Here is a 13,627-nt window from a genome sequence, read left to right on the forward strand (position 1 = left end):
CACAACTGTTTCAAAGACCGTTCTCCAGCATAATTATCAATGGTTCACTGTGAAACTTGGAGGGCGTATCTAGTGGGGCTCCGCAGGGGTAAGTCTTGGCTCTGATACTATTCAATATTTTTATGAATGACTTGGATAATGGCAGAGTATGCTTATAAAATTTGCTGATGACACCAGGCTGGGAGGGGTTGCAAGCACTTTTGGAGGACAGGCTTAGAATTCAAAACAACCTTGACAAATTGGAGAATTGTTTTGAAATCAACAAGATGAAATTCAATAATAAAGACAAGTGCAAACTACTTCACTTAGGAAGGAAAAATCAAATGCACATCTACAAAATTAGGAGTAACTGGCTGGGTGGTAGAACTGCTGAAAAGGATCTGGGGACTACAGTGGATCACAAAATGAATATGAGTCAATGTGATGCAGTTGCGAAAAATGTTAATATCATTCTGGATTGTGTTAACAGGAGTGTCATATGTAAGGCACAGGATGTAACTGTCCCACTTTACTTGGCGCTGGGTACTGTGTTCAATTCTGGGTGCCCACACTTTAGGAAAGATGTGGATAAATTGGCAAGAGTCCAGGGGAGAGCAATGAAAATGATCAAAGGTTTAGAGAACCTGACCTATGAGGAAAAGTTAAAAAAAAAAAAAAAACCCGGGGCATGTTTACACCTGAGAAAAGAAGACTAAAGAGGGATCTGATAACAGCATCGGGGGATAATGTTAAGGGATGTTATAAAGAGGATGGTGATCTAGGATGGTGAAGTTAGGAGAAGAAGCAGTGGGCTTAATTTGCATCAAGGGTTAGATATTAGGAAAAACCGTCTAATTCTAAGGGTAGTTAAATGCTGGGATAGGCTTCCAAGGGAGGTTGTGGAATCCTCGTCATTGGAGGTTTTTAAGAGCAGGTTGGACAAACACCTGTCAGGGCTGGTCTAGTTTTACTTGGTCCTGCCTCAGCAGAGGGGGCTGGACTTGACCTATCAAGGTCCCTTCCTCCCCTAGCTTCTGTGATTGCATATGGGCTGTACTCTGTCAGATGCTGACTGTCCTCAACTCCCTTTGACTTCAGCACAAGTCCTCGATCCATGTTTGAGGGCAGAATTTGTACAAATCACCATATAAATAAAATGCATCTGAAGTAACATTTGAGAATCATTTTCTCTTTTCATTTGCCTGCCAAGACCAAGGTTCAGGGTTCTGTTTCCCCTGCTCCAGCTAGTGGTATCTCTACCAAAAGTGTAAGGCATGGCTGGACCAGAGCTTCCTTTACTGTTTCAGGGGCCATCAGTCCACTGCAGGAGCAATGCAGAGAACTGAATGTAGGGGTTCCATTCATCTTTAATGTTACTTTTAATAAGTCTTAATTGTAGTTGTTAATAAAACGTCTCCAGTTTTATATATTCTGTGTATAGTCCTAATGAGTGTTCTATTCATTGCTGGGATTGTGGTGACAGTCTGTGATGTAAAAGTGAATCATCCTGAATTTGTTAATGGAAGGGTGCAATAGACGAATCACTGGTCTGTTGGTAAATTTCTCTTTCTTTTTCCTTTGGATTCCTTCCAGCACACAGTTCCATGTCTTTGAACTGACAAGACAGCTACCCCGATTTTCAATGTATGCTTTGAGCAGCCCTGACTCGGCCCCTGAACCTCTAAGCTTTGTTAACTTTACAATCAGTGAGAGGGTACAAAGGGTGAGTTTATGCTCTGCATCTTATTTTCTGGTTCTGAACACCGTTGCTGCTTTTGTATCAGGTGGAGAGTTTGCAATTAACTTGGGAATCCCTAGAGCAAAGGGAAATACTGTAATTTACTCCACTACTGTCAATAAGAGTCTGTGTTTAACAGCTTACAGCTTGAGTTCATGCTTCTTTTTTAAAAAATGCTGGGATAGCAGAAACATTCCTAGAGTTTCTATGCATCTGCAGGAAATAGCTGCTTAAGACCAGAAGTTCTAGTAGTTACTCATCCTTTCATTGTACTTTATCTAGTAGAACTTGCCCAGCTTACACTCATGGAAGGGCCCCGGAGCGAATGACTGAATTTTGTAAATTAGCAAACGGGGAAAAGTGCAATTAAGTATCTAGGTAATTCATCTTCATGAGTTTAATTCAGCTCAAATTCATAATGGATCAGTAAATGTTCTGTAGCGTATCTTGGAAATATGTTGGGATGGCAACTCGCTACAGCCTGGGCTGAGAATTGGCCAGTTCTTGGGAGTGGCTTAGTGAGTCTCTCTGGCGCATACATAACTTTCATTGCATAGAAATTCCTGGGACAAAAATACTTCTAACTTGAGTGGTTGGTGGCAGATTGATCAGATGTAATACTCTTCTCTAAGGAAAACTTTTTGGCCTTGCCCCTCTGAGCTCCATCTATCTTAGGTACTTGTATGGGTTCCGTTATGTGAGTGTCTCACGATCTGTAATGTACTTATTCTCACATCACCCCTGTGAAGCAGGGCAGTGCTTTTATCCCCATTGTACAGATGGGGACCTGAGACACAGAGAGGCCAAGTGGCTTGCCTAAGGTCACACAGGGAGTATGTGACAGAGCAGGGATTTGAACCCTGGCCTTCCAAGTCTTAGCTACTGTCTTAGCTACTGAACAATCCTTCCTCTGTGAATTTCTTCTTATGTATTATTTGTATTAGTGTAGCACCTAGGAACCCTGGTCATGGACCCAATGTGCTGGGTGCTGTGCAGACACAGAACAAAAAGATGGTCCCTGCCCCGAAGGGCTTACGTGACTTTCTTACTTACTTGATTCTCTTATTCATAATATTATACAAAATCATGCTTTGAACAGCCCACTTATAACATAGAAAATTGTCCCCATTCCACTAGGTGGGAGAGAGCAAAATTAATCATGAGTCATCCTGATCTGTCCAGTGGGGGTGCTGTGATCCTAATAAACTTCCAGTTGAGTTCCGTTTTCTAATAGAGACACTTTATTTCACGACCCAGAGTAGGACTGTGCATATGATCACAAGAGGCACTGAGCTGGGTGGTTTGCAGTTCTTGTCTAGTGTATCCCATAAATGTCCACTAGAGCAAATATATTCCAGACAGTTTCTCCGTGGGAAGGGTAATGTTATGAATTTATTTTTCTAGGTTGTCATGTGGTTGAACCAGAGCTTTCTGTTACCAGAGGATGCAGAGTTCCAAAGCGCACCTTTTCAAGTCTGTTTCACTTCCCTGCGTGATGCAGGACAGCTGTGCATAAAAATTCAACCCAGTGGGGAGGTAATTTTTACTCTTGCCCCACTATATTTAGGTCTAATCTTATTAAAGAGCAGTGGAACTGAGAGGAAATGCCCACATGGGAAAGTGAACAGGGAGCCAAGGTACAAAGCGGAGGAGGGACCAAGCCATTAATATTTCCTGGTCACTCGCTTTTCGCTATTTCTGTCCAGTTAAGAGTTTTTATATTTAGTCCAGGAGTGCAGGAGTCCGGACTAGATGACCTCTTGAGGTCCCTTCCAGTCCTGTGATTCTCTGATCCTCTGATTATCATAGCATCAAAGTGTCTCATGGTTTTATGTGATTGCAGAGGCAGATGAAATGCTAGTGTTTTAAGCAGGATATTGTCCACAATGGCATATTTAATTCTCCTTCAATGGTAGTTTGTGCCCACTTTCCTATCTGGGAGTAAAATTTCAAGCTCAGCCAGTGATATGGACAATACAGCATGGCGGTCTTTCAATTTTTTGAAGCAACATATTCTTATATGGTGAAATTCAACCCGGTGCAGAGAGGCAGCACAGAGCCTCTCCACCACTTAAGCCCTATTTTGAGGGCTTAGATGGGATGTAACTAGTGCATGATCCTTGTGCTGGCCCTCTGCATAGTGATGCATTTCTCCCTTAGGTCCTGATTCAGAGTCCCCTGAAGTCAGTGGAAAGATTCCCATATACTTCAGATCTAGCCCACAGTGCTTAATTCTAGCAAAATGTAGTATCCGATTAATAGGCTTTCCAATGGAAATCTTGCAGTATTAACTGTTTTGAGCATTACGTTGAATATGCTGCAAAAGGGGTCCTATTTAATGGCTGTGGAGGGAGAATTTTGAAGCGAGGGGAAATCTGAAACTTATGGTTTTCATACCTGTTAGATTTCTATCAGCACGGACGATATAGATCTAGCCGGTGACATTATCCAGTCAATGGCTTCCTTCTTGGCAATTGAAGACTTGCAGGTGGAAGCAGATTTTCCTGTGTACTTTGAGGAGTTGCTGAAAGTGCTGGTTAAGGTGAGTAGGCACCAAGCGTGTCTAAATGGTGGTTGATTTGGTGATGGATGGTGGCTTCAGGATTTGATGACTTTTTCTCTCTTTCTATGTCTAAACTTTCTGTGGCTTTCTGCCATTTAAACCTGCAACCATGGCTTACTGTGCTCTGAATTAAGGAGAGGGTGACAGCCTCTCTTTTCCAAAATTTCTTGTTATCCAAAACAGGGTCAGGTCCCCTCCTGGCTGTTGATGATTAAGACAATTCCCTCATTCTGTAAACTCTGGTCAGGAGATTCAAAGTCCATTGAAGCTGATGGTTTGGATCAGGCCCTGAGTGAATCAGGGAGGTCAATAGGCCCTGAAAGTCTCATCTAGCCTTCCTCTTCCTGGGCAAGGATCCAGGCGGGGGGTTAGGAAGCTGTTCCCTATTAAATTGGTGCAGTCTCTACCTTTCAAAGCTAGACTCTCTCAGATTTGCTTGGACTTCACAAAGTGCTTGGGTGTCTTTACTCTTGATAGGTGGATGAATATCATACAGTCCATCAGAAACTCACTGCCGACATGGCGGACCACTCCAACCTTATCCGTAGTATGTTGGTTCGAGCAGAAGATTCACGCCTCATGGGAGACATGTGAGCCGCCATTGCATTTCAGGAGTGGGAGGGATCGCTTAGTGGTTTGAGCATTGGCCTGCTAAACCCAGGGTTATGAGTTCAATCTTTGAGGGGGCCATTTAGAAATCTGTGGCAAAAATTGGGGATTGGTCCTGCTTTGAGCAGGGGATTGGACTAGATGATCTCCTGAGGTCCCTTCCAACCTTGATATTCTACGATTCTGTATAATTCTCTGGCTCTGGTGGCCAGTCTTAGCTTTTTGGTAGAGAAGAACACCTTTAGATAGAAACAGCTGCATGGATCTAGGCTGCATTAAATCTAGGTGCGTATTATTTACACATGATCATTGTGTTCCTGATCTGTTCTTTAGGCTGAGAACTAGCAGGCTGATGACTCAGGCAGACTCAGCGCGGGGCGGGCAATGTGAATCAGCTGTGAGGTAGTGTTGTCAAGCTCTCAGCTAGGCCAGAGGGATTCCCTTGTGTGAAGAGGAAGGGAGCAGTAGCTGGGCAGGGCAGGACTCATCCACTTTGGGCTGGGGTGGGGAAGGACTCTGAGCAGGAGGCTGAGGAAGAGTTTGTTCCCTGTGTTTTCAGGGCATTAATCTTTTGCTCTGAACAGCTCTGTCCTCCTGAAGCTAAGGGCTAATGTCCATATCACAGCTGTCTATTGCAAGAAGTCGAGGGATCTAATGCAACTAATGATGAGCAAGACTAACTCTTCTGGGGAAACTAACTCCTTTTCCCAGAGCTTCCAATCACTAAGAACATAGATGTGAACGGCCATACTGGGTCAGACCAAAGGTCCCATCTAGCCCAGTATCCTGTCTTCCAACAGTGACCAGTGCTAGGTGCCCCAGAGGGAATGAACAGAACAGGTCATCATCAAGTAGTCCATCCCCTGTCGCTCATTCCCAGCTTCTGGCAAACCAGAGGCTAGGGACACCGTCCCTGCCCATCCTGGCTAATAGCCATTGATGGACCTATCCTCCATGAATTTATCTAGTTCTTTTTTGAACCCTGTTATAGTCTTGGCCTTCACAACATCCTCTGGCAAGGATTCCACAGGTTGACTGTGCGTTGTGTGAAAAAATACTTCCTTTTGTTTGTTTTAAATCTGCTGCCTCTTAATTTCATTTGGTGGCCCCTAGTTCTTGTGTTATGAGGAGTAAATAACACTTCCTTATTTACTTCCTCCACACCAGTCATGATTTTATAGACCTCTATCATATCCCCCCTTTGTCGTCTCTTTTCCAAGCTGAAAAGTCCCAGTTTTATTAATCTCTCCTCACACAGCAGCCATTCCATACCCGTAATCATTTTTGTTGCCCTTTTCTGAACCTTTTCCAAGTCCAGTATATCCAGTATCAAGGAGCAAAATGCTATTGGGGGAGGCATGTAAAAAAGAGTGAGAGAATGGAGTAAATATATTGTTACTTTGTTTTTCCGGTGTAAGTAATGAGGAATAACACATATGACTAGCTGTGTAGTTATATTGGATACCCATCTATCTCTTATGCGTTCAGCCTTCTAGCTTCAGACAACTTGAGAACAGCAGGTAGTGACAGTAACCATAGTAACGAAACATTGTTGCTTTTTTACATTAACAAAACATGAATTGTCGCCTGGTTTCCTTGTCCCTTGATCTCCTTTGTCTCTATTGTTCATTTTCACAGGAGAAATATGAAGAAACGGTACATGGAACTCTATGATCTTAACAGAGATTTACTTAATGAGTATAAAATTCGCTGCACCAACCACACCGAGCTGTTAAACAATCTCAAATCTGTAAATCAAGCTATCCAGAGAGCGGGGCAGCTGCGTGGTAAGTCCAGGGCAGGGTTCTACTTTGGGGATTCCATTTTTGGCTCACCAAGCCAGGGAAGAGAATGGCACATCAAAGAGCAAATGCAGGATTGTTAGAGCTTGTCTTGAAGGCCAGATAAATTTTGCTGTATGGTCCAGGACTTAGTAGTGGGAATCTTGCTTCAATTTTCAGTTACAGAGGAATATGAAATCTCTCTGTATTTGTTTAAACTGTAGTGTTACTCTCACTTTTAAAAGACAAATACAAATCATCTCTACAAGGTATAAGATACATACCCTAATCTCAAGGGTCCCAGGAAATGCTGTTCAAATGTAAAATGAAAAGGAGTACTTGTGGCACCTTAGAGACTAACCAATTTATTTGAGCATAAGCTTTCGTGAGCTACAGCTCACTTCATCGGATGCATACTGTGGAAAGTGTAGAAGATCTTTTTATACACACAAAGCATGAAAAAATACCTCCCCCCATCCCACTCTCCTGCTGGTAATAGCTTATCTAAAGTGATCACTCTCCTTACAATGTGTATGATAATCAAGTTGGGCCATTTCCAGCACAAATCCAGGTTTTCTCACCCCCGCCCCCCACAAACCCACTCTCCTGCTGGTAATAGCTTATCTAAAGTGACCACTCTCCTTACAATGTGTATGATAATCAAGGTGGGCCATTTGCAGCACAAATCCAGGGTTTAACAAGAACGTCTGAGGGGGGGGGGGGGTAGAAAAAAACAAGGGGAAATAGGTTACCTTGCATAATGACCCAGCCACTCCCAGTCTCTATTCAAGCCTAAGTTAATTGTATCCAATTTGCAAGTGAATTCCAATTCAACAGTTTCTCTCTGGAGTCTGGATTTGAAGTATTTTTGTTGTAATATCGCAACTTTCATGTCTGTAATCGCGTGACCAGAGAGATTGAAGTGTTCTCCGACTGGTTTATGAATGTTATAATTCTTGACATCTGATTTGTGTCCATTTATTCTTTTACGTAGAGACTGTCCAGTTTGACCAATGTACATGGCAGAGGGGCATTGCTGGCACATGATGGCATACATCACATTGGTGGATGTGCAGGTGAACGAGCCTCTGATAGTGTGGCTGATGTTATTAGGCCCTGTGATGGTGTCCCCTGAATAGCTATGTGGGCACAGTTGGCAACGGGCTTTGTTGCAAGGATAGGTTCCTGGGTTAGTGGTTCTGTTGTGTGGTATGTGGTTGCTGGTGAGTATTTGCTTCAGGTTGGGGGGCTGTCTGTAGGCAAGGACTGGCCTGTCTCCCAAGATTTGTGAGAGCGTTGGGTCATCCTTCAGGATAGGTTGTAGATCCTTGATGATGCGTTGGAGGGGTTTTAGTTGGGGGCTGAAGGTGACGGCTAGTGGCGTTCTGTTATTTTCTTTGTTATGCCTGTCCTGTAGTAGGTGACTTCTGGGAACTCTTCTGGCTCTATCAATCTGTTTCTTCACTTCCGCAGGTGGGTATTGTAGTTGTAAGAATGCTTGATAGAGATCTTGTAGGTGTTTGTCTCTGTCTGAGGGGTTGGAGCAAATGCGGTTGTATCGCAGAGCTTGGCTGTAGACGATGGATTGTGTGGTGTGGTCAGGGTGAAAGCTGGAGGCATGTAGGTAGGAATAGCGGTCAGTAGGTTTCCGGTATAGGGTGGTGGTTATGTGACCGTCGTTTATTAGCACTGTAGTGTCCAGGAAGTGGATCTCTTGTGGATCCCCCCCCCCTCCCCCCAGACGTTCTTGTTAAACCCTGGATTTGTGCTGGAAATGGCCCACCTTGATTATCATACATATTGTAAGGAGAGTGGTCACTTTAGATAAGCTATTACCAGCAGGAGAGTGGGTTTGTGTGTGGGGGGGGGGCGGGGGAGGGGGGGTGAGAAAACCTGGATTTGTGCTGGAAATGGCCCAACTTGGTTATCATACACATTGTAAGGAGAGTGATCACTTTAGATAAGCTATTACCAGCAGGAGAGTGGGGTGGGGGGAGCATTTTTTCATGCTTTGTGTGTATAAAAAGATCTTCGACACTTTCCACAGTATGCATCCGATGAAGTGAGCTGTAGCTCACGAAAGCTTATGCTCAGATAAATTGGTTAGTCTCTAAGGTGCCACAAGTACTCCTTTTCTTTTTGCGAATACAGACTAACACGGCTGTTACTCTGAAACCTGTTGAAATGTAGGTAGACTTTGGCCCAGATCCTGCTAGTTGCACTGCATGGGCAGAGCACTGTGTGGCACTGGGGTCAGCCTGTGCAGAGCAGCTTGCAAATTAGGACCTGTCTTTCTGTTGCCCTTGAACATTTCAATGTGTGAAACTTGAAACTTCAAAGTATGGCTACGTACAGGAAACGTATGGGAGCTAAAGCATAAATACAGTCTGAAAATCAGTCCAAATTCTCTTTCTAAACCCTACCGTAAGTTTTTTTTTAAGTTTTGTCCCACTTGGTAAGTCATCAGCCCTATCACTACTGACATGCATGAACTCAAATTCGATAGGAAAGGTTCTGAAAACACGGAGGTAGGTGGGAAATTGCTGGGCTGAGGACAGAAATTCAATGTCAAACCTAATTTGTTTTTTTCTAGTTACTTGGCTGGAAGAAGCACCAAGTGCAGTCCCTTAGTATTTCCATTACACTAATTACTTGCTAATGAATTGATTGAGAGTTGCTGGGCACCCTAGATTCTTAGGAAAGTCAGGGAGTTATGGGTGCTCAGCGTGACTTTGGGGCAACAATTCAAAGCAGTTATCAGCATTTTGAATAGTGTAAGACTTACTGCTTTTATTAAAACAATTTTTACAGTGTAACATTAAAAGTTACATTTGAATTTTTCACTTCTGGCCCAGAAGGTTAAAGGAGGACACTATCAGGTTAAATCAGACTGTTGTAAAGTTTACCTGCGTTACTAGCAACACCTTAGATTATTAAAACTGATCTTTAAATATATTTTAGCTTTTGCTGTTGGGTGGTTTCTTTATGCTTTTCTCTTTGCACGTGCCCAAGCACAGTGTTCCAGTTCTTGCTTTGCAAATAGGGAGATACTTATTTAAGCTATTCGGGGAAGGGACTATTTTACTGCATTTATTTATATAGTGCCTGCCATGGTGGGGACCGTAGGCACTTTTGTAATACAAATAATAGCCCCCCCCTTTGACGTGGAATTAAGAAAAAGGGAAAATAGTCCTACTGTTTGGTTTTATTTTAAAAAAACCCAAACAACAATTAATTTTTTTTACAAAATCTAAATTCTGAGAGACCAGCTCTGACCTGTAAATGTCTATTTAATGTTTCATTCAGTTACTTAAATACATACTAGTGCCGATTCTGTGTTTTTGTTTCTTTCCAGTTGGGAAACCCAAGACACAGGTGATCACTGCATGCCGGGATGCCATTAGAAACAACAACCTAAATATGCTCTTCAGGATAATGCGAGTGGGGACTGCATCCTCGTAAAAGGGGAATAGCGACTGCATGGAGATGATACTTCCTTACAACAGGTGATCTTAGACAAATGAACAGATGTCATAGGAGCAGATGTCCTGTAGTATTTTCTTTCCGACTGTTCCCCAAGTAAGCCATTGGGAGACAAAGGTAGGGAACTTGATGTGTAGCAATGTATAAGGGACCAATACTGAGAAGCAGTTAAATCAGCCTGCAGCTCCACCATAGAATGAAGTAAATGGAAAGATAGTTTGCTGTTTTTTAAAGTAAGCCATCAGTTGGGATATGCTACTTTGGAGGCTAAAGGATAGGAAAATCTATGAAGAAAGGCTCAGAGTTTTAAAGTGCAGATGTGGTATTTATGTAAGTCACTCAAGACACTTGTATAGTCCTGGAATAGTTATTTTTCTTACTGTAACTTATTTATGGAATTTATTATATTTTGCAGTTATGCTATCAGCTTTTCCATTAAAACACAGAACTGTCACGCTTTTGCCAAATGTGTGTTTCGTTGAAGAGATGCGGTTATTTTTGTTACTTATTTTATGTTAATGAAACACATTTCAGGTTTTGCTCCATAATTGTCAGGCATTTTGATCACAGAATACACCAAGCAAGAGGTATGTCTATTAATACAAAAAACCTTGAGTTCAGAGTGGGTCTAAACCAAAACCTTGGCTCCTAAGGCTCCCTAACTTTGGGGTATTTGAGAACCATAACTGATTTGTGCAGCTTGCTCCTACCCCTAGTTATCAGCTGCTGACCTGTGCAGTACAGAGCTGCTCTATGTCAGTGAATCCCTGGTTTCAGCCGCTACTTTCAGAACAGGTCTCACTGGGAAGGCCAGGTGGGAGAGGTGAGGTGACATGGGAGTCACAGCAGGCAGAAGTCCCAACTACAGCACCCCCTACTGGCTTTATAAAAAATAAGCAAATTAACCAGTTCCTAGGTTTCCATGAAGCTGGGAACTGGTCAGTTTTCTATAGTGAACACTTGAGCCTCGCTTTGCTTGGTGGAAATTCCACCTTCAGCTATTCATTCTCTGCAACTGCTGGATAAGAGCGCACATGCTAAGGAGGGGGAGGCGGGGAGGCAGCGAGAAAGAGTGGCATGTATTTTATGAAGGAGCAAACTGATCCTTGGTAGCAGTACATGCAGGAATAAAAAGGGGGCAGGAAGAAGTATCTAGGTACAAGAGGTAGGGAGAAAAATCTCTTGGACTCTGGCATAAAGAACTGTCAGAAGAAACAGTATTTTGGGCCAGTTAGTTAAAAGTGGGTTTAAATAATGCAGTAGGATGGTGGACTGGAGTGTAAATTTTTATGCCAAAGCTGATTTCTCCTATGAGCTAAAACAGTTCTTAACTGATGTGCCTGACCTGAATTGCATCCTCAGCATGTTTCCTCATTCTGCTTCAGCAAGCCCCTTCCATATGTAACTATCAATACCTGCATACAACAGGGCAGGGAGAGAGGTGCCCCTCATCTCTGTGGGGTAAGATACGCACATGGAAGGGGCTTCTTGGATAGCTCCTCTGTAGCTAACAGGCTGCTTATGTAAGCTGTGAAATAGAGACAGTGGTGCATCATCCACCCTGGAGAGGTCAGGGAGCTCATAGCTGGCTAAAAAGGAAATTAATTCTTGAAATCTGTTTTAATCCTGAGAACAGCCTCTGTCATTGATTCATCCCCCTCAGTATGAATTGTGCTGCCAAACACACATCTGCCATTTCAAATTGGCTGCAATAGCTTATCGAATCCTTGTAAGAACCAGATTGTTAGTCGAACTCTGCTTCTGATTAAAAGGGTCTAGTGAGCCACCCGTTCCATGCTGGGTTGGTGAATTTTAAAACTTTATTATGGAGCAATCTCTAGGGATCTCTGCCAGCCACTGTATTTGTAGGGAAAGATTCCCATAGCTCCAATCTCTCTTCTTTGTTCTACTTGCCAATTCGTCATGCTTGATTGGTTTCATTGTGAGTGCAGTTTGTTTTACAGCTAGACAGTGGCTTTGATCAGAAGGCAGACCATGTTGTTGTACCCGGACATGCTGATTATCAAAGCTACATACCATGCACTTTCACGCCATCCTGTCTCGATTTTTGTGTCTGTGGGCAAGCTGTATTCCTGTAGCATTCAGTGCCTCAGTACTAATAATCCAGATCTGTAACTGGGCCAACTCCCCACCTGTATTTGATCTGAAGACAGGAGATTTGATACTTGCTGTAAGAATGTATTTTGAACTCATCTGGCCTTACATCTCTTGTCCTAAAGGATGAGCCAAGTTATGCATCACCAAAATAAAGCAACTCAGCTGGCACACAGAAGTAGGCAACAGGTCAAGGTAAGAAGAGCAGAGTTCAGTGGAACCTGCAGTGACCCCCAGGAATTCATGCTAGATTGACACACTGGTCACTACATGCACGTGTGTGTGAACCTATTAAACCGTACTGTGGCTTTGTAACTGCACAAGGGACTAGCGCTTGTCCACACCCCAACCTACATGCATTCCACCCCCTATATGAGATGACAACTCTTGGGAAAAACCTGGCAAGCTTGTCCTTAGAACACAAATGTTTTCCCCGCACACCCTCAGCTCCTACAGAAACCAGATGAGAAATTGCACTAGAATCAGTGCCCTCTTAACAGGAACATTTATGCACAAGTGATTTTCAGTGTCTTCATTTAAGCTTCAGCGTGGGGGAAGCAATTAGAACTGACACTTGACAAAAGGCCGTTCAGTTCTAGTTCTGACTTCTCCAAGTCTGAGGATTGCTGTGTTTATCTTATTCCTCGTTTCAATCAGGAAGAGATGTAAAATCAGACACCCACTACGATGTGCGTATGAATGAGGATTGGTCTTTTTAAGTCTCCTTCAGTCTAGGCTATAGCTACCTTGCTCTGTCTTGCTCCATAATGAAGTGGTCCTTTTGTTTTCAGCTACTTGACAAAACTGCTTCCATCTAATACAAAGGAAATTGCTGCATTGCCAGTGCCTGAATTACCCAGAAGGCTGGTTGCATGTTTCTAGTGTCAAATGCTGGACGCTGTCTCTTGTGCAGCGGAGGAATCTGGTGAGCAGCCTGAATGTCCTGTTAGACTAATTAGTCTGAGCCATTTAAATGTTGCATAATGTTGGATTGCCTGGTATGTATCCTTTCACTGAAACTTACAGCATGTCCCCTTTGTTCATGTAACTGCTATTCACTTGCACCGTTTGTTCTTCCTCTGTGTCACTCTTTTTACTCCCTTCTGGGGCATGGGTATGTTTCACATTGATGGTATCTTTCTTCTGAGGATCAGTGCATTTTAAAAGCAGGGCCAATCTGAACTACCTTACCTGAATTTCAGTATCAGAAAACAGAGCCTGGAGAGAGGGATATTTGCTGGATAGGCTTTGTCAAGATTAAACAAAATTTTTTTTAAATTTAAACATTAGCTAATGTGATTTAAAACACCACTTGGCATTTACTGTATACAGGGTTTTCTAGGTGCCTGCCTCCTGAAT

General features: G+C 43.0%; 1 protein-coding gene across 1 annotated transcript in view; it reads left to right on the top strand.

Annotated features, from left to right (window-relative positions):
- The window catches only part of BBS2 (Bardet-Biedl syndrome 2), a 32,762-nt gene extending 22,161 nt beyond the window's left edge, over nt 1-10,601 (top strand). Inside the window, exons 12-17 of the mRNA XM_074968538.1 lie at nt 1,573-1,702; nt 3,122-3,253; nt 4,122-4,259; nt 4,758-4,870; nt 6,528-6,676; nt 10,026-10,601. Of these exons, the coding sequence (XP_074824639.1) occupies nt 1,573-1,702; nt 3,122-3,253; nt 4,122-4,259; nt 4,758-4,870; nt 6,528-6,676; nt 10,026-10,132 (769 nt within the window). The 3' untranslated portion in view covers nt 10,133-10,601. The remainder of the gene's footprint in view (nt 1-1,572; nt 1,703-3,121; nt 3,254-4,121; nt 4,260-4,757; nt 4,871-6,527; nt 6,677-10,025) is intronic.
- The last annotated feature ends 3,026 nt before the right edge of the window (nt 10,602-13,627 follow it).

Source organism: Natator depressus, chromosome 12, assembly GCF_965152275.1.
Source record: "Natator depressus isolate rNatDep1 chromosome 12, rNatDep2.hap1, whole genome shotgun sequence".
Taxonomy (NCBI): domain Eukaryota; kingdom Metazoa; phylum Chordata; order Testudines; family Cheloniidae; genus Natator; species Natator depressus.